Source organism: Abramis brama (genome assembly GCF_963993115.1).
Source record: "Abramis brama genome assembly, chromosome: 11".
Classification (NCBI taxonomy): Eukaryota; Metazoa; Chordata; class Actinopteri; order Cypriniformes; family Leuciscidae; genus Abramis; species Abramis brama.
In genome coordinates this window covers 3,416,883-3,438,800 of record NC_139973.1, presented here as the reverse complement: position 1 = coordinate 3,438,800, position 21,918 = coordinate 3,416,883, and the positions used below count along the sequence as shown (strand labels likewise).

The window sequence follows — 21,918 nt, the reverse complement described above, 5'->3', positions numbered from 1 at the left end:
CAGGACTGTGCCCTTGCTAAGCGTTGCTGTCTACATGCTTAAGAGTATGTTTTACGCTTAGTAGGAGATGCTACATATGCAACATCTGTCTACATGCCAAAATATAGTACATAACTATATGGATTATATTCCTGGAAGCTTTGCTGCATTATACCAAAATATAACCTGTGGGCCTGAAGCAATACTAAATGTTTTATTAGTTGGTTGACGTAAGCATCACTTTTATTACTGATCATATTTAAGGGTTATGGATTTGAACAAACCCCTAACATGAGTTGGTATCATTTGTGCTACACTATAGAAGTCATTAGATTCACCACTGCCTCTTTTTGGTGTATTTTATGAAATGCAGATGCTGTTCAGTACGGTTCATATTGGGTTTTCATTGGTAGGACTTGATGCTTGATCCAGAAAATTCACTGCCTAAGGGCTTCTGAACTAAACAAATTATATCAATTAATCCAGCTGAACTGAATGTAACTGCCTTTGTGAGTATGATGGATGAAAAGCATATTGTTTCCACTTTCTCTATGAGGAACTTGAATGTTTTTGTGCTAATATTTTTAGGTTTTGTGCACACGCACACTCAAAAACAGATTCATTTTGACCATGACTTAACATGAGTAAGTTATTTGTACTAATGTTATAAAATGCAATAGTTAACATTAATTTAATATGTAAATATTATGCATTTAATGAATATGCATGCCTGCAGAATTTCAACACTCGTTATGCAACTCTCATAACTCTCGGTCTCAGCTTCGTTCTCATTTAAATCCTTTTAAATTCTATCTGGGATTGGTGATGTGTAATATTTAAATTGGGGGAAAGAAGTGGAGTAAGAATATAAGATTTGCTGCAGTTTAGCATTGTTCAGACTGTCAGTCTGAATCCGATATTTGTGCATATCCGATTGGAATCCGATCATATTTAGCCAGTTTGAACAGCAACAACAAAAAAACAAACAAAAATGTGATTTTTACATATCTGTTTTGAGCTACATTCATACGTGGTTTGAAATCCTATTCAAATCGGTTGTGCTGTTGCAAGTGCCGGTCGAGCAGAAAATGACAATATAACGAAAACATGTTTTGAGACCGGCGGAGACGACAGCACCGAATTAAGCCGCACGTTTCCTACGTTTCTGCCACTGTCTTAGAAAACACAGTAGTTCAGCGCGCCGGACACATATTGGCATTTTGTAGATAAGACAACATCTCGATTGCAAACCCCTCCACGTTGCTGCTGTTGTTGTTGTTGTTGTTGGTTTTGGTGCAATGCAACGTCATTGCCATAGAAGCGAATGCAGATATTCCAGAAAACGAAAGAGCAGCATGGAAACACACAAATCGGATCTTAACAGTTGCGAAATACACAGCATGGACAGTCAATAATTTAGATCAGGGGTCTCATTTATAAAACTGTGCATAGGATCCTCACTAGAAGTGTCCGAAAGCCAAAAATGGCGTACGCAAAAAAATATTCAGCCTTATAAAACCGTGCGTATGCCAGAACCTGCGCTGAATTCCCTTTATAAATCCCAGTCAGCGGAAGATTGTGCGCACATGCGTCTCCTCCCTGAAATAACCATAAATGGAGCTTACAACGCCTAGTTTTACTGTGCATATCATTTGCATATGCATATTCATCCACGTGATAACATGTTTAACGGTACAAGACATTTGGAAAATATGAGATACAGATGTGCCGTCACATTACATTGCTAAAAATAATTTAGTAGCCTATCCTTGCCTTGTTTTTTAATAATAAATCAAAATAGTATCAAATACATTTCAGAGAAAGTTTTTCTCAATCTTGTCCACTGGCCAAATAGTATTTTTAATTTCTTTATATTTTTAATGGAAACAGATAGGCCTTATTGTGCATTATTGATCATTATTTGCGCGAAACTATTTCCTCAGACCATATCATGCGCTAAGCAATCCTCGCTGTAGTTAAAACATTAAAACACAGCATGCCACAGGAAAAGTGTTCAAAAGCATCGCATCCACTACAAATATTTATATTTATTATAATATAAAACATTTTGGTAATGATTTCATGTAATTTAAGCGCTCAACTCCATTAATGAGAATGGCATATTTAATCTAAATGAGTATATCAGATGTAGCATAGTTTAAATCATTATTTTATTTATTTAAACTGTTATTGTGAACATGCACTGTATTTATGATTAGGACTCATAATGAAGATTTGAAGTGGTTTTCCTTCATCTGCCGTCAGTCCCTCAGATCACCATCGGTGTCGCCAAACTGCTCCGTCTCCAAAACGTTCGTAAGCATGGGTCAGAGTTAACGTGCAGGTGCGCAAATTTTCCAGTCAAGTTTGTTTTCATAAATCACAACTTATGCGTCGGAAGTGGCATACGCCTCTTTCAGGGCCTGTTTTGTGCGTATGCAACGGTTATAAATGAGGCCCCAGATTCCAATCGGATACACAAATAATCGGATTTGGACTTGCAATGTGAACATAGCCATTGTTTGTCTCCTAAGTAGTCTTGGCATAAATAGGAAATGTCCCATTCAACATGTCGGTCTGGATTGGGGTATTTCCGTCATTCTTCCCCAGCTCGTGCCTGATTGGACCAGTATTGCACACATCACACAAACGCTCCAGCGCAGCCGTAAATCTACCCGGCTCAGGATAGCCATTTCTGTTTAGCGTATAAATCATGAAACAATCAGTGAAAGAGGCTTTGGCGCAATGACAAAGGTTTTTCGTCTTGGTTGTAACTGGAAATGTGGTTTGGGTTGAGTGACCCATGAGAGCAGAAAAATTTAACATACTACAGATTATTTCTTACAGACTGTTATACAGTTTTTCCCCACGATGATTGCAAAAATATGAAAAAAAAGTGTCCTGTGGTCTAAATGTAAATGTGCAAAGTCATTTCATGACTAAATAACTGGACAGTGGTCATTAGATATGATATAACCATACCTCATTATTTTTAATGGAAACAATTAAAGATTACACAGGAGTCTGTGGCACTTACTGTTAATTCATAGTGTATGAAATCACACGCTTCTCTAGAGCTAAAATTGGGACATTTTTCTACATTTTGGGTTAATTAGATGGACTGGAGCTGCTAGATTCATGTTTTGTCGTCTATATAGGTCATTTTATGGGCTTGGATGTAGGTTAGATTATTGTCAGGAAATTCATATCTTCCGTCAGGGACTTGAAAGCCTGACAGGATGAACTTTATAATGTCTACAGTGATAATTGAGGGTTACTGTATTTCCTGACAATTTAATCAGGAAATTCACTAACCGTTGCTGTCTGAATAAATCTTTATGAATTTAATATCGGCTGCATCAAATTGGTGATTCAGCTTCGCTGTGCGAGGTATATTATCAGGTTTTGTAGAAGAAGTGCTGCTCAGTTTGCACGGGTTCAGAGCGCTGGATCGGGGATGACGGACCCCATCTGGCAGGCGCTGGCCGGGTCGTGTGGTTGATGTATGGCGCCGTGCCACCTCAGCACTTTACACATGCACACTCAATATTCACAAGGGGGATTTCCCAAAAAACAGCAGACTGAGGTTGCATTACATGTGGGAATAATGTTAATTATGCAATATATTGGCTGATATATCGATATTTGGCATTTTTAAAATGTGTACTTAAATGTGACATGAAGAACCATTTGCTGCATATGCTGCACATAAACACTGTGAGTATGATCAGACAGAATGATTGATTGACAGCCATTTCTGAGATTGTCATCTTGGCCGATTAACAGAAAGGTTGTGATGTGTCAGTTCCAAAATCTGCCTGTTTGTCGATTAAATGTTTATTTTGTATTTATTTTTTTACTCAAGGTCAAATAAGTGTTTGTGTTTGTTAAATTTCTACAATTTCGTGCATGTCTCATGTGCCATTTTAAACTATATCATGTATTGTTTCCCGGCTGATCTGGGTTTTTCCATGGCTGATGTCGAGACTGAAATCTAGAGAGCAGAGTGGCCAATACAGCTAATAACATTTACATATCCACAGTATTAACTATAATTCTTTCAAATTTCACATCAACATTGTTTTTATGGAGAAAATATTTATTATCATCCATTCATAATGCTGTAATTTGATTTTTAAATGGAACTATCATCTATTAATCACACTATTAATCGGCCAAGCGAATGCGATTAATCGACCTGCCAAATACACTGTTGATATTATATATTGCCATTATATTAATAAACCTGCTCTTCAGCAGTGGTATAGTTTAGTATTTATTTATATTATAGTATTCATTATAAAAAAAAATATATATATATATTTTTTTATATTATCAGTTTTCATTTTAATTTTACAAATTTTATGTGCTTTTGTCATATTTGTTAGTTAATATTTCTATGTATAAGCTTTTTTATTTCAATTTTAGTTTTAGTAATAATTTTAGTACTTTAATTTATTTGAGGTAGTTGCCAAGGCAATATATATCATCTAAATTAAGGATATTTGAATTATCAATTTTTTTTTATTACATTTACATTGAATAATTCAGTAGACACTTTATATCTAAAGCAACTTACAAATGAGGAGAGCAATAGAAGTAATCAACAATAGGGCAACAATATGCAAGTGCCATGATTGGTCAGAGTTATTCTAGCACAATACACATAAGAAAGTTTACTCTTTTTTTTTATTTTTTTTTTTTATATATATATAGTGTATTTTAATAATACTAAGTGTTAGTATTAATGGGTCAAGTGCTGACGAAAAAGTGCAGTTTCTTGAAAATGGCTGAAGACTTAAGGTCACCAAGGTCATTCCACCAGGTTGGAAGAATTAAGGTACAGGTCTGTGAAAGTGATTTTGTGCTTCTTTGGGATGGGACCACAAGGCGTCGTTCACTTGCAGAACATAGGGCACATACTGTAGGTCTGAGGTAATGAGTTTAGGGGAGCAGAGCCAGTGGTTGTTCTGAAGGCAAACGTCAGTGTCTTGAATTTGATGCCAGTGGGATTTGGCAACCAGTGCAGTTTTCTGAGGAGAGGAGTGACGCGTGTCAGTTCGGCTCATTAAAGACCACTCTTTCTGCAGCATTCTGGATCAGTAGGTAATAGGTAATAATAGCAACACTGCAACATCTCTCTCTCTCCTCTCTCTCTCTCTCTCTCTCTCTCTCTCTCTCTCTCTCTCTCCTCTCTCTCTCCTCTCTCTCTCTCTCTCTCTCTCTCTCTCTCGCTCGCCCCCACTGTTGTTAATTTCTCTGAATAATCAGTATTGACATCAGCTCTACTGCTGTGCTGTCAGCTCTCTATTGTGTGAGATCACAGGGCACAGAAGCCCACTGGGCAATGAATCTTTCATTTATATCCATCTATATTCATGCATACATTTTTTTTTTACTCATCCCTTTTCCCATTGTGTGTACTCAAATGAGCTGAGGAAACACTTCTGCCAGAGGATCTGATTAGTAGTGGTCTTTGCTATACTGCTCACATGTAGGGATCTGAGTCGGCGTGTAACTCACCCTGCGCTGATTGTTTTACAGGTATGAATGACACCTCAAATTGTGTGTTTCTTTGAGGAGACGTGTGCTGTTATATTTTGAAGCGATCTGATATACATTTTCCCCTAGCAGATGATCAAATCTCCTAGACTTGCATTGAAGGAGCGACCTGAGCCATATTTAGAGGCCAGAATATCAGGGACTCTTTTCATGCTAGACATTTTTACATGCAATAAAGATCTTGCTTGCCATTCAGCCATCAAAAACAACCAGGAACAGTTTGTGCACGATGAGCCAATTTGTGCTTTAAAATACGACAGAACACAGCGTTCTCAGCTCACTTAGTATTGCAGGTGTTTAAACATAATCTTTTTTTGTTTTTTATAAATAAATAAAAAAGCCCATTTATAGCTGATTATGCTCAACTGCCCTTTCCCAAAATTTTTGGACTAGCTGTAACCATGAATATTTTATGAAAATTTCCATAATAATGTGATGCATAATGCTAAGCTGTCTTGCAAAATGCCAGATAGTTGACATTAACTGCGCCACACTTTTCTTCATTTTGTTTTTCCTCTCAGGGTTGTGAACCGCACATCTCCTGGTTTATTACGGACCGGCCTCATGAGACTTGCATGAGATAAATTGCAATGTTCTGTTGTCGGAATAGTCTTTGCTATTCTCTCCGTTTCTCTCGTTCCTTCCCACACACAGCAGAAGTTTCTCTGCACACCTGGACAGTTTCCCCCTGGTATTTCAGAGGATAAACCTGCACAATGTCCCTGAGGGGGGGATGATTTTACACATTGATCAGTGGAGATTGTCCTCCACTAGCGGTTCAGGGCGTAGCACACTGCATTCGGCCGAGTGTGAGCAGAATCCATAATGAGAGAGAGAGAGAGAGAGAGAGAGAGAGAGGGAACGAGAAGAGAGATAGTAACGTTAAACAGGACAGAAGAAAAGAAGAGAGTTCAAAGGTAGCGATAGAGCGACTGCGACTATGAAACACGATGAGGTAAAGTAGAGGAAGTTGGCAAAGGGAGATTTGTGTGTAATGAAAGAGCGAGGAGTGTGTGAGCGAGACTGTACTGCAGTGAGGGACTGCAGATTGTGCGGATGCGAGTGGGATCGTGAGATGCGCCTGTGAAGCGTTCTGCTGCTCTCTCGTTTTGGATGGGTGGCTCCATTAGGGAGGACTGAACTATTGCCTGGTAAGGGCTTTCCCATTTCTGCAAGACCCCACCTCCGGATCAACCCCGTCCGAAAAGCATGCTAACATTTTTCATGTTGGTCAGTGTTTGTTTTCCAGGGGAATTGCAGGTTAGGGTTGTTTTCGTTTTTTCCTGCTGCATTGTAAAGTGTTTGCCTTCATGATTTCAGAGTTGGAAGTGGGGCATGGATGCAGAAAGCACTATAGATCAAGTTACTTACAAACCTACAAAAAAACAATTGAATCAATTACTTTAACACAGTTAAATGGAGCAACATATATTTGAGACAGAGCAAAAGTTGTTTTTACCCTGCTGAAATTATTTCCACTTAGCTCCAAGCTGGTTTAGTGTATGAATCACTTGATTTGCGAAAGTTTGTCAGGTTATTACTAATTAAATCTTTGAAAGATACATGTTTAAACCGTATTTTCTGCTTTGTTTTCTAAGTTTTGTCTGTGAAATAATTAGCACTCTCATGGCAGAAATTGTTTACATATGTTTCCTCTCTTTTTTTGGTCACAGACTAACACTGCTGTAAAGATTTGTATTTTATTTCTGTTTTGTATGTATTATTATTTTTTTTTACACAAAATGTACACACATTTTTCCATTTTTTTATGTTTTTTGTACAGCATGGACTGACACTGTTATAAATATATATTTTTGATCACAAAGTTTACAATATTTCCTCTCTTTTCTGATATTTTCTGTACAGCTAGTCACGGACAGACACTGCTGTAAGATTATTATTTTATTATATTTTATTAATTTTCAATGTCTTTTAGATAAATATGTCCTTAAATGTCACATATTAAAAACAAAGCAAACTTTACACATCATTCACACAATCTTTTCTTTGTCTACGTGGCCAAACACAACATACTATATGGTAGTGATCAGCTATGCCATTTTTTTTTTTTTTTTTTTGATGGTTAGTGTTGCTTTGCTGGGTTATTTTGACTGGTTATTGATTTTTCCATAATCTGGCTCTTTTCAGGATTCCCATGACTGTCCGTTGCAGATCTCCTCTCAGGAGGAAACCTTTGCAGATATTCCAGAAACAGCGTTATTAAGATGCATTGAGTCTGAAGGTGTTGAGAGCTTGAAATAACTAGGCCCTTCAGTACAGATGGCATTGCCAAGGGTGTAGAAACTACTGTAAATAGATGTTATCAGGGTTGCGTGAGGATAGGCATCATGCTAGCGGCGGTGCCAGTGCACCAGATGTGACGATCTGTCTCCATTCATAAGAAGAGGCGTTTATGAAACTCTCTGGTTATGTGAGGATGTTTCTCAGGGAGATGCGAGTGCTAACAGGGTCTTTAAGGCAGTTAAGAAGTACATAAAATAACTGCATATCAATGACAGCGCACATAAAGATCACTGCTTGTAGTTTGAGCTTTACCTATAATTTGATTTGCCTTATGGTAGATGCGGTTTCTAAGGTTATTGATTTCCTCCGGGATTTGTTACTCTTGTTTGTCCACACAAACAGAAGCAAACTCTCACTCTGCAGACTCTAATTTCTTCTGTTTCCAGGTCGGATGTGATCTAGAGGAATGTATGTCCAAATCCAGCTTGTGTCCCAGCCACAGACACACATAATCAGGGTGAAAACCCATGCGCCGTCTGACCGCATATCCCAGTTCTGTCCGATTGTCTTGGTTGCTCTGTTAGATCGAGCTGTAAAATGATTAGTGTCTGCAGTTCAGGCAGATCACATCTCACATGTGCAGCTCCAAATGAGAACGAGACCCAACATACCAGGGTAGATTCACTTTTACATTTCATGCATTTGACAGTGTGTCTTACAGTGCATTCATACTGTTACATTTTATCAGTACATCTTTTTCCTGGTTGTTATGTATGTATGTATCAATAGACAGGCAGGCAGATAGATAGATAGATAGATAGATAGATAGATAGATAGATAGATAGATAGATAGATAGATAGATAGATAGATAGATAGATAGATAGATAGATAGATAGATAGATAGATAGACAGGCAGATAGATAGACAGATAGACAGGCAGATAGATAGACAGATAGACAGGCAGATAGATAGATAGATAGATAGATAGATAGATAGATAGATAGATAGATAGATAGATAGATAGATAGATAGATAGATAGATAGATAGATAGATAGATAGACAGGCAGATAGATAGATAGATAGATAGATAGATAGATAGATAGATAGATAGATAGATAGATAGATAGATAGACAGGCAGATAGATAGACAGATAGACAGGCAGATAGATAGACAGATAGACAGGCAGATAGATAGATAGATAGATAGATAGATAGATAGATAGATAGATAGATAGATAGATAGATAGATAGATAGATAGATAGATAGATAGATAGACAGGCAGATAGATAGACAGATAGACAGGCAGATAGATAGATAGATAGATAGATAGATAGATAGATAGATAGATAGATAGATAGATAGATAGATAGATAGATAGATAGATAGATAGATAGATAGACAGGCAGATAGACAGATAGACAGGCAGATAGATAGATAGATAGATAGATAGATAGATAGATAGATAGATAGATAGATAGATAGATAGATAGATAGACAGATAGATAGATAGACAGATAGACAGGCAGATAGATAGATAGATAGATAGATAGATAGATAGATAGATAGATAGATAGACAGGCAGATAGATATCATATATTAAATGTCTGTGACTGTAAATCAAAGCCTATAAACATTTTTCTTAAATATTAAATTATATGTAATCGCATAGTACAATATCCTTAAAATCAAGCGTAGCGTCAGTTCTGGCAGGTCACGTTAGTCAAGCTCGCATCAGTGACTCTCAGCTGATCCACGTCTACCTATAGGAATACGACACCTATCACTGTATACATATATAAGCTCCTTATCAGCAGCTATCACGTTTCTCAGGAGCGAATTACCCTCCGCCCTCCCCAGCTCCTCCTCTCGTCAGTCAGGATTTGGCATTCTGATTCCCCTTGAATCAGAATAAAATTCTCTAATTATGTTGTACATTAAAATTAATTAATGATATCTGCAATACATTCATGTTGGTTCTGTTCTGTTTACCCTAAGGGGGGTTATCGCTGCCCTCCTGCTCTTATCCATGCTAGGCTGTCCAGAACAGAGCCATACCGCCAATCCAAACTGTATGCTAATTGTCAATCATATTTGACGATAGTGGTCCTGACAGAATATATTATATATTTGTGACTGTGAATAGCAGCCTATTAATTAATGTATTTTTAGAGTAAAATTAATTTTTCTATTGAAGAACCCAAAATCCTGAAGTGAAATCCACCAAGTTGCTGGGAAAGTAGCTTTTCCAATGGACATAAAAACACTTATTTTAAAAAGACCAAAAAAAAAAAAACTGACTGAAGTGTAATAGAATTGATATGTTGTGATTCATCACAGAGCTGGCTCTTTCATTTAAAGACAAAACTTTGCTGAAGTTAAAAAAAAATAATAAAAAAAATGGGAAAATGACCACGCCTTCCAGACTGATCAAAAGCCCCTCATACACACCAGCTCTCACACAGCCCTGGCGAAGCGTCCTCATGATGATCAGTGTGTGAGCATGTAAAGGGCGCTTTCATCACATTGAGGAACAGAGATGATGACACGGTGTTGTCAGTCAATAAAGCACAAATGTCAGTGGCTTGCATCAGGTGAGCTCTGCAGAGGATAGATGTCCAGCTCCTCGAGAAAATCAATGCAGCTCCTCTAACGCTGGTATCTTCAGTGATTGCCACCTAAATAGTGCAGATTGGTTTTGCATGAATTGAGGGGTTGAGGCTCTGGATGCTGTCATTTTGAAGATTTATTCAGCATGGATTGGAAGGAGATGTGCATTTGGCAAATCAAACCCATTTGGTTCTTTCAGAGAAGAACAGAGTGCAAATGCTAGTCAATAGCTGGCTTTGTTTGGATTAGTATTGATTAGTACTTATGGTTGTTTTTTGTTGGGTGGCAGTGAAGGAGGTCATAGCTCAGATACAAGAGCAGAACACTGAAAATCCCGGAAAGCAGAAGACAACGCTGTGACAATAAGCATATATAATACATAACATAATCGATATAAACACTTTGCTTCTTTTGTGCATTTCCAATTAACTTAAGTTTTTTTTAATTTGGGCAATTTGTTGACGTTGCTAATACTAACTAAATCTCTAGATATCGCTTACCTACAACAATCATAGAAAAACTCTTAATGGTCAACTAATAATAATAAGTATGCATTTTTCTCATTCAAAACTTACAGAATACATTAGTGTCCATGAAGTGTATTAAAATCTTTTATTAGCACGTTGATCATCTAAACCTACTCAGTTGTGTACAAACACAACAAAACAAAAGGTCTTTTATCCTTTGCATTAAAAAAACAACAATATTAAACAATCAATTAATGTATTTTTTATTTTAATTTTGTTATTTTAATAATAATATATATTTTTAAATGAATTATTTATTATGTATTTATTTATTTATAAATATGTATTTATTTAAAATTTTATTAATTAGTTATTTATTATTTTAGTAATATTATTAGATTAAATTAAATAATTGTTATAAATATTTTTCTGTATTTTTTCTGTAAGAGAATGGAAACCGATTAAATGATAAAGTTAATCATTTGTTTTCCAGTTTGTATAACTAATCAGAATCTGTCTTTAATTTTTTTTTCAGTCATGTTATTTAGATTTAGATTTACGTTTACATTTTTGCTGGTTGTCATCTACTCTCAAACCTTCATTTATCATTTCATCCACGTATTTATCTCCATACATATTAGATCTCCTTGTTAGGACAGCATCCTCTTGTTGTTTCATTTCATTTCAAATATTATCTAGCAAAATGTACAACCTGCCAACAGAGCTGCCCTCATTAAAGTCATAATTTTTACAGGTTTTCATTCACAAGGCGGTGAGAAGCTATCAGCAGTGACAGCAGAAATTATCTGACATTTTAAAGGTGGATGCTGCAAGGAAAGTCAAATCAGAGGCAGACTTTTCTCTTATTTCTTTTGCATACAAGCATATGCGAGTAATAATCCTGGATTTGATGCCGTTTTATAACCTAAAGAAAACTGGTGCTAAAAGCACTGAGGCATCCCAGGACAAAATGTCCTGTGTTTGTCCTGCAGTGCAGTGTTCTGTCATTTATCTTGCACTTCACCCTTTAACGGCCCGAAGCTCTGACGCTTTATTTCATTATTTAAATGCAAGGCCATCCATTTCTTTATTAAAAAGAGCCATCCACTGTCAGTTCTGATAGGTCTTATCCTTGTTTTCTTTTCACTTATTCAAGAAGCAGCTTCTGCTTTGAAGTTTTTCATAAAAATAAATATGGTGTGAAAATTGCATTTGAAAACTGCATCTTTCCTACATTCAATTTGACAGACGGCAGGCTCTGATGTTTTTGAAAGCCACAATTGTCCGTAAGATCAAAAAAGCATGCCAGCCTTCAAGGTATTTTGTGTTTAAATGTGTGTGATGTCTTTAACTCCTCCAGGGTTCCTGAGTGGTCAAGCCAGAGATTATGAAGTGGAACCTCTTTAAAAAGAAACCAGAAGCCATGGTGGGTCCAGAGCCCACGGGACTCGGCGTCACGCACCCGTCACACACCATGACAATGGCCCCCGCCGTCTCCACACCCGCGGACAACTCCACCGAATCTGAGGCGCCCGTCAACAAGAATGATGTCTTTGAGGAAATCAAAAGCAAGTTCCTCAATGAGATCGATAAAATCCCATGTAAGTCCTTGTTAGATTTTAGGTTCCATGTGCTTCATTCCAGTCTTTGAATGAACAGTGACTCAGCGCTGAGGGAGACAAGTATCTCTCAAGTTTATTAGCATCTTTGTCTCAGAAGATATAGCAAGAATATGAGGGGAGTTACACCGGGTTAGCCAATAAGATGTGTACACCTTACATCATATAGGAATACGATTCCTTGAATAGCAAGTCCATATATGGTCAGTTTCTGGCTAGTTCACCACATATACGTTTGGATCCAGGAGGACCCTTCCTCCATTCGAACACAGAAGTCCACATAATGAAGAACAGATGTAGCCAGTACCTTTCCTACAGAACAAAGAAATCCTTCTCTGTGATATACTGCATGCTGAGACAATAATATCTAACAGTCCTGCAGAGATGTTTTACAGTCTTGCTAGATCAAGAAAATCAATACGCTAGTGCATCATTATGCTGAAGATGTTTTATGCATTTAAATTCTAGCCAAATTGTTCGACCCTCAAAGTGTTGAGCAAACCTAGAAGTGCAATGCGATAAAGAGCAATCTGCTTTCTTCTTGTAACCCTTCAAATCAACATGCAATCCCAATTCAGTTCGTAAAACGTTAATTAAAAACATGTTTGTATTTGTAGCATTTCATGTCATAACTCGCTCTATCTTTTTTTTGGTTGGTGTCAAATATCACCTTCGAGGAATGGCCCTCCACACGTCACCTGATGTCTGAATGACTCTTTGTTTGTTTTTTCCCATGATGCTTTGCAGTGCCTCCATGGGCGCTCATCGCCATCGCTGTAGTGGCCGCGCTCCTCGTCCTCACCTGCTGCTTCTGTATCATTAAGAAATGCTGCTGTAAGAAGAAGAAGAACAAGAAAGGCAAAAAGGGAAAGGACGGCTTCAACATGAAGAACATGCAGGGTGGCGACGTATGTAACGGTGTTCAATAGCACCCACCATGACCCCATTAAATAACACTGATGCACACTTCAATCAGAATTAAAACTAGATTATATTAAAGTCTGTATTAACTGGGCATATTACCAGAAATTAGTATTGCATCATTAAGAAATGAAAACAAGCCTCAGACCACTTTAGTATGGGTTACACTGATTATGATTATGAGTCTGTTATGTGATTTGCTTTATTGTGTTTGTGAGTAATGTGAGTGTTTTGTTTTCTTTGAAGAGAAATGGTACACTGGATGTTCCAGAACATGTTTCTCTTGTGATTTTGATCATAAAAAGATAGGAGCTTTAAGGATCATTCTACAAAATGAGTGTCTTTAATTATGTAATAGTAATAACGTTACAGAATATGCTAATATAGCATTCAGTAGTTCACCTGCACATTCGGCCTTAAAGGTTAATAATAAACTAACTTGGCTTGGCTTGGAGGAGACTTGAACCCGAGGCTCGGCTTGCGCTCCGAGTTAAAACCCCCCTATGATGGAATTGCGCATTAAATTAAAAGGATAGAGATAATTTAATGGAGGAGAAGGGGAGGAGTAGTCTGGCTCCGCCCTCCTATGTACTTCCACTCAATTTTCAGTTTCCTTCAGTACTCCGTCTGGGTTTGCGGGATATTCGTGGGTTTTCTCCAGCCAAATTTTTACCGGTCCAATCAGCGAACAGAGGGAGTGGCTGAGAACGATGACGTTGAGGTCGTGCGCTAGTTTGAGTTGTAGCGTTACGTCACGACCAAACGTTAGCGATTGGTTATAGAGACAGAGTGTATTTAGGCCACGCCCACACCGGGGGGGAAAACAATCCAACCGTCTCCATTGACTTTGCACTGCGAGAGGCTGCCTCCTTGTCATTTATGACTTATAACAAAAAACAAAACAATGTCGAAAAGCTGCTGTGTGACAAGGTGTACTGCTAACAAGCTAAAAAACCCAGAAATACATTTTTATAAGCTGTCGACCCCAAAAAAACGGTTGTTTCAGGACATAAAAGTGGATCAATTGAGATATATTATATCAATATAATATATAAAACTGACATTTGGATATTTGACTTACCAGTGACAAAATGTTTACTGCACAAGTAGACATACTGAGTGTCAGGATCCCACAATTTACCCATTCTTCCTGCTGATGCTTCACGTCTTATTGCCTGTATCCACTTTTGTCTCCTTAAAGGCTGGCTTTTACGGTTCGGAAGCTTCTAAAAATGTATTTCTGGGTTTTTTAGCTTGTTTGCTGTACACCTTGTCACACAGCAGCTTTTAGGCATTTTTCTGTCTTTTGTTATAAGTCATAAATGACAAGGAGGCAGCCTCTCGCAGTGCAAAGTCAATGGAGACGGTTGGATTGTTTTCCCCCCCGGTGGGCGTGGTCTTCAGATTATGACGCGTTGCGCTCTGTCTCTATGGCAGATCCAATAGTTTTAAACTTCAACAGAGTACCCACCTTCAAGGAAGTTAACGCTTGTCAATGGAGAGTGGCCAGACTCTCTGTATAAATGAAATGTACGGGAGTCTGGTAGGACCAGGCTAGGCGAGGAGATGACGTGGTGTCTGCTGCTTATATAGTATGCTCGTAATGATGATTGACAGGACTGAATGTTTAGGCTCCTCCCAAACCTACGTTTTGAACTTCATTTAATAGTACAGTAAATTAATATTGAGTAACTTATATATAATATTATCAGTTACTTTGAGCAAAAATGATTGCAACTTGTAATTTAAACCAGTTCCAGGGTTGCCTTTCAAATGATTCAACAAGTCGTTCAAAAAGAAAAAACAAAGAAATTGTTGCTGAATGGATCAGTTGAGCGAATGATTCAGTGACTCAGTCATAAAAACAGTTGAGTGAGTAATTACTTTGCGACCGCTAAAAATAATGTTTTATGTAATCTTGGACATGCTACATATTCGCCTTGCTTTACTTCCATTCACAAGCCCTCTCCTGTGGCCTCATGGGATAGTAAAGTGTCCATCATATGCACACTTCAGAATCTCGCCGGAAGTAGTAGGTCATCCGGGTACTTTTAGCCTCCTCTTTTATGAGTACCGTGAATTCGGACATGCTTCTTTTGTCACATACATGTAGTGAAGTATGTGATTTCGGATGCAGCCAGTTGCTGAATGTATCAAGTATTTGTCGCTGAATGAATCAGTACTTTTGCACGAATCGGTGAATGTGAAGGAATCAATGACTAATTTATAAAACTAAATCAATTTCCACCACCTACTGGCACAACAATGTAATTGACAAAAAGTGTCACTGCAAAATCCCCACCTTTAATTTTCACACAAGGATGCATCTCTGCATATAAAATATGATAAGATGGTATAGTGCAATTTAATAAGACATTTTTGGTCTGATAAAATATACATCTACAACCTTACAGAAAAGACACTCATTTGATGATATGATCCTTAAATCATTTGCCAAACTGTGTCAAGCCTTTATTCATACAGATGTCTTAAACATCACAGTGTCATTTCTCCAAATGGTTCTCTTGGTGTTTTTTACTGTCTTGACTGTCTTTCGTTCTGTTTTTTGGTGTGTTGTGAGTTCAACCTCTCCCTCTCTCTCTGCTCTCCTTCCTCCCGCTATGTGTCTAATGCGCCGCATTTCTTGACGCTCATGGCGTCGGCGCTACGGTAGGTGTACGGATGAACGGCACAGCTGTTTCGCTGAGTGCTAGCACCGCGTGGGTGGGATTGGATGGAATGGCTGTTGTTGTAACTTCCTTGTTTTAAGCCTTTTGTACCTGCTGCTTGAAAAGAATACAATTAAAAACAAAGGAAAGTTACAATGCGAATGAAATCCCCACTTAAGTAGACCAAAAAAGAATGATAATACAATAACAAAGAGACATAAATGTGTAGGAGGTGTGAATGGAATAAGAGATTATTAACCCACTAATACTGGCAAGATGTTTTGAGTTAGCAAGAGACGTCCCACGAATCTCACTATGAATGCATGTGTTTAAAGGGCATGGCTGTTTTAACTGCACTGGAAGTCCTGATAGCAGTAAACCTTAAAATATCTAGAGCTATAAAAAGAAAAAAAAATGTTTTGTGCTTATCATATAAGCTCTTGTTCTATGATCATATAATCAGTTCAAGTTAATGTAATAAAAATAAATGATGATTTTTCAAAACATATGATCAATTAGCACATATTCTGCTTTGCCCTTTAATTTGTTGCTATATGGATATGGTTAGGAACTGACTTGAGAGTGACAATTTTTGTTTGGTGGCACATTAAAACATCTTTAATCAGTTTACTTATGTCCTAATGGAAGATTTAGGTTTTTTGCTTTTAAATTAAGTTAAACGTTTGAGCCCCAAATTATCACAATGTCACACATTATGCATATAACATAATAATTCTGTTATGCAGCATCTTCACATAAAGTGACCCCAAAAAATATTTAAACACTTCAGCCACACTCAACAATGTCGGAATGTCATCGCATTAGATAACAAAATATCAAACCAAGTGGCATTTGAGACGCACTTTATTTGATATGTTGAAATATCATTTAAATGGTGTATAGATTGATATAGGTAGTGTATTTAACACCCTTGATCTAATGAAGTGTGGCTTAGTGTCCAAATACATTTTTGGGGCCAATTATGACCTATTTGTGGAAATGAAAAAATTAGTCCTGCACACATTATAGATTTTTTTTCTCTTCCTGCAGTTTGGATGATGTTCAAAAATACACAAGAACGACATGTCAGCATTTCATATGCCGAGAATAGCACAAAGGAGTCTGTTCTTCTTTAAACATTTGCTGTTCATCGCTTATTCCCTGGAGTATCACTGATGAACTGTTAAATTTATCATGCTGATGATGAGAAAATGCTTGCACACTGAATTATGCATATCAATAAAGCTCCTTCTCATTGTTTTCTAGTACTTCCAAAGACCTAATTTGAATAGACAGTCAAAATGTAATTTTATTATGGAAGAAGTTAAGCTCTAGAAAATAACATTGCTTCTCAAGATAAGCAAACAGAAAAAAAAGTGTCACCAATTAAAATTGTGAACTCGAGTCATTTGCAACATCCAGCCCTGAATGACAGCATTACTCCTATAGTCGGCTATGGCAGATAACCAGCAGGACGGGCCAGATAGAAGCATCTCTCCAGCCTTTACTGCAACTGACCGGGCCCTGAGCTTGTGGCATGCTTATAGACAGGAACCACACTTACTTTCAACCCAGATAACAACTTACTTTAACAATTTACCGTTTACCCCACAGAAAAACCAGGATGATGATGATGAAGAAGGAGAAACTGGTTTGACAGAGGAGGAGAAAGAGGAAGAGGAAAAAGAAGTGGAGAAACTTGGAAAGCTTCAGTACTCTCTGGATTATGACTTCAATGATAACAAGGTTAGGATGTCGCATTAATGATTATTATATGCTGGAATATGATTAAAATGTTATCCTCTTTGTTAATGACACATTGACATCATGACATCATGATGCATTTGGATACAATTATATGATTAAAGGGGTGGTTTACTGCTTTTTTTCTTTGCATGGTTGTGTTTATGGGGTGCAATATAACATGTCTTCGGTTTTTTTTTTTTTTTTAAGTCTTATTTTTCATAAATTTCACCTTTATTGTAAGCCGCTTTCTCCTCTGTCATTTGAACGACCGGTTGACTTCCTGATTCTATGAAAACACTCCCTCGGAAACAGGCAATGGGCTCAGATTGGTTAGTTGGGCCGGTGTGTTGTAATTGGCTAAACTGGGTAGTGCATGTTGTTCGGAAACTTCACGCCCATTACCTTTACGGGCGAAAGTTGCATGTGCTCCGGTCAAATGTAAATATCAGACCCAGAAAGCGGCAATGAAGAGAGTCAAGCAACCTCCGAAAACACGGCTCTTACAAAACGTTTCTGAATGGTACATTTTTTATTATTATTATTCTATTCTAATCTACTATTATATATGTATTTCGATATGCTGTTACTTGAAAATACTGCTGCTTGTTAGCTTTTGAGATACGGTTTTCTCCTGATTAAACATTTAATATAACTGAATAAATGACTGAGTAATACCGTTTTTTAAAGTTATTGTTTTAACTTCAGCAGCTGAAGTTTGCTGTTGCGATTAGGCTACATATATTTTTTTAAACTTTATACACGTTTGTCTTATACACACAAAATAGCATCGAACTAACTGGCTATAAACAAACAGCGTTGGCATTGGTTTACGTTCTTGATCAAATCGATCGTCATAAAATATACATGGAAAATACATTTACAAAATTAGTACATAATTACAAATTCAGGTCCAAAATGTTTGTACGCGTTTGTACGTGTGTAAGTGGCTACTAGCCAGCGCTGGCATTTGTTTACGTCCTTGATAAAACTAAAACATTACGTCTGAAATTATACATGCAAATACATTTAAAATTATTAAGTCTTACTTACAGGTTGTGGCCCAACTGCTGTCTCTGGTTGTAAAGTTGGAACTGCTTCATGTTTTAGTAACAGTTTCTTGTTGAATCCGGCATTGAATTCGTGGAGATTCTGGAAGCTGTCTTCCGTAAAATGCGCAGCACAGAGAGCTATTACGATTGAAGTTTTCAGGAACATAATCAAACATAAATTTTAGCCATTGTTGACGAACTACAGCGTCCGTATGAAGCCCGAACACAGAAGACCTGGCAGCTGGGTGAAAATAACACACTTTCGACAGCATGGCTACAGCTCTCCACTATAACTCTTCCTCTTCGACAAAGCCGCAGAAATATGGCCATGCCCCCTTTTTTGCATGGGTTAGCTACGTATAAAACCCGGGAAGTACCTCGTTGTAGTCCCATTCGAGTCGTTTTTGTAGGCATTAAACTTCCTGATTTTTAAAAGACGATATCTCTGCTTACGTTGAACTTTCAGCGCAGCAACTTTGCAGATAATGTTCATGCACCAACAGCAACATTACACACTATTTAAAATGAAAAAAGTGAAATCACAATCAACCACCCCTTTAAGTTCGGAAGTAATTAAAAACAATTAAAGAAATAGTTCACCCTAAAAATTTAAATTCAGTCGTTATTTATGAAAAGAGCTTGTGTGAAGATTTCTGGTTTTGTGAGGCTCAGAATAAATAACAGCGTGCTTGTGTTTGGAACAACGTGAGACTTCTTCGTTTTTGGCGGGGGTGAACTATTCCTCTAACTAAAACATCTTTTAAAAGTTCCCCGTGGGATGATCTTGGAGAAAGTTTGCGCTCATGCAGTGCTGTATCTTTTCCTAATGACAGTGTTTACCAGGATCTGCTGAGTCACAGCTGTAGCCGGACTTCCTAAATGAGTTTAAACAAACATTAATGACTGTGAACTGTTATTTTTATTATGTTTCTTAATGCAGTCAGATTCAATTTTAATATGCATGAAGTCCCTGGATATTGCTAGAGTATCATTACACTGGAACAGCAGAGTGGAGTTCATGAAAATTACATGTACCGTACACTATTGTACACAAGTTTGATCAAAAATACGGTAAAAACAATTGTAATTTAAAATATCTGTTTTCTATGTGAATATATAGTAAAGTGTAGTTTATTCCTGTGATCAAAGCTGAATTTCAGCATCATTACTCCAGTCTTCAGTGTCACATGATCCTTCAGAAATCATTCTGATATGATGATTTGCTGCTCAAGAAACATTTATGATTATTAATAATGTTGAAAACAGTTGTGCTGCTTCATATTTTTGTGGAAAATTCTTTGATGAATAGAAATAATTATTTGTGTCAAATAGAAATAGAGTATTTGTAACATTATAAATCTCTTTAATGTAAATTTTGATCAGCATCCTTGCTGAATAGAAGTATAGATTTCTTTTGAATGGTAGTGTATTTCTGAATAATACTTTCAGTGTATAATTCAATTTAAAGGTATGCATAAAGCCTGTGACGGACATTTCACAGCCCTTTCAGAGTGAGCTCATCCCAAAGGAAAATTGTGTTATAAATTCCTTAAGAAAATTTCTATTTGCTCTTCATTTAATCTCATTGATATATTAAAGAGATCTCATTTGGGATTCTATATTATTTAACAAGAAATTCTTTTCATGTATTAAATCTCTTGCTTCTATTTTTCCCACTACGTTTTTATCCACAGCTGACAGTGGGAATCTTGCAGTGTGCCGACCTGATTTCCATGGACTCTGGCGGAACATCCGATCCTTACGTTAAAGTGTTCATCCTACCAGATAAGAAGAAAAAGTTTGACACCAAGGTGCACAAAAAGACCCTCAACCCAGTGTTCAATGAAACCTTTGTCTTCAAGGTAAGCTGTTCACCATTTTTAAACGACTCATTGTGATGTCAATTATTGTGTTGGTCAAATATTGATGTGTAATATCATCCTAAAAGACAGCATATGTTCTAATTAATCAAGTAATATATAATAAAACTATAATAAAACTAACTTGCCTAACATATATGGAGTAAAGCAGAAGTAGTGATTTGCCTCCGGTGATGCTGGTGTGTCATTAGTGTTCATTGGCAGTTTTCTGCAACACCAGCGTTTTGGTCCTAAAGCTTCCAGCTGTTCCCGAATGAGCTTTAGTTTCGGTAATGAGCTCCGGAGGGGCCGCGGATCCTCTGGTGGTCACCGCTAGAGTCTAACAGTCTCTCACGCTGAGAAAACTGATCTAGGACAGGAACAATTGGCCATCTTTAAAGCCCCTGCCTTACAGTGAGAACGGATGACTGTGTTTCTAAAAATGGATCGGCCGTAACGGTACGAGCGAGAAAACAAAGCCAAGTGAGGAGGAGCTTTTTTCGAGTAGTTATTTTTCACAGATAATTAGAAAAATGAACTTTAAATGCAAATATATACAGATCCTTTCCAAAAAATTAGAATATCATGGAAAAGTTTATTTATTTCCATAATTCCATTCAAAACGTTAAACTTCCATAGATTATAGATTCAGGGCCCACAACTTAAACGATTTCAAGTATTTAGTTGTTTATTTGTACATAATTTGGGCTTCCAGCTCATAAAACCCACGAAAACAGGATTTCAAAAAATTTGAATATTACATGAAATCACAGTAATTACACAGTGATACCATGGTCATTGAAGCAGGTTTTGGTTCTTTTGGCAGTGTGGGCAGGTGCAAATCCTGCTGGGAAATGAAGGAAGCATGAAGTGCTCTGGAAATGTCCTGGTAGACGGCTGCGTTGACTCTGGATTTAATAAAGCACAGTGGACCAAAGTCCTCAAATTTTGCATCTCATTTGGAAACCAAGGTCCCAGAGTCTGGAGGAAGAATGGAGAGGCACACAATCCAAGATGCTTGAAGTCCAGTGTGAAGTTTCCACAGTCTGTGTTGGTTTGGGGAGCCATGTCATCGGCTGGTGTTGGTCCACTGTGCTGTCCACTCAACGCAGCCGTCTACCAGGACATTTCCAGAGAACTTCATGCTTCCTTCAGCAGACAAGCTTTATGGAGATGCTGACTTCATTTCCCAG

At 37.4% G+C, this 21,918-nt stretch overlaps 1 protein-coding gene across 8 annotated transcripts in view; it reads left to right on the top strand.

Annotated features, from left to right (window-relative positions):
- The window catches only part of syt2b (synaptotagmin IIb), a 48,869-nt gene that overhangs the window by 20,161 nt on the left and 6,790 nt on the right, over positions 1–21,918 (top strand). For 2 of the 8 annotated variants that reach the window (XM_084128688.1, XM_084128687.1), the window contains 4 exons: positions 12,223–12,463; positions 13,229–13,389; positions 17,695–17,817; positions 20,561–20,728. In XM_084128688.1, the coding sequence (XP_083984814.1) occupies positions 12,250–12,463; positions 13,229–13,389; positions 17,695–17,817; positions 20,561–20,728 (666 nt within the window). In that variant the 5' untranslated portion in view covers positions 12,223–12,249. Of the gene's footprint in view, positions 1–6,390; positions 6,693–12,222; positions 12,464–13,228; positions 13,390–17,685; positions 17,818–20,560; positions 20,729–21,918 lie in introns of those variants that run through there. The other 6 variants (XM_084128684.1, XM_084128683.1, XM_084128690.1 and 3 more) reach the window with 5 other exon arrangements.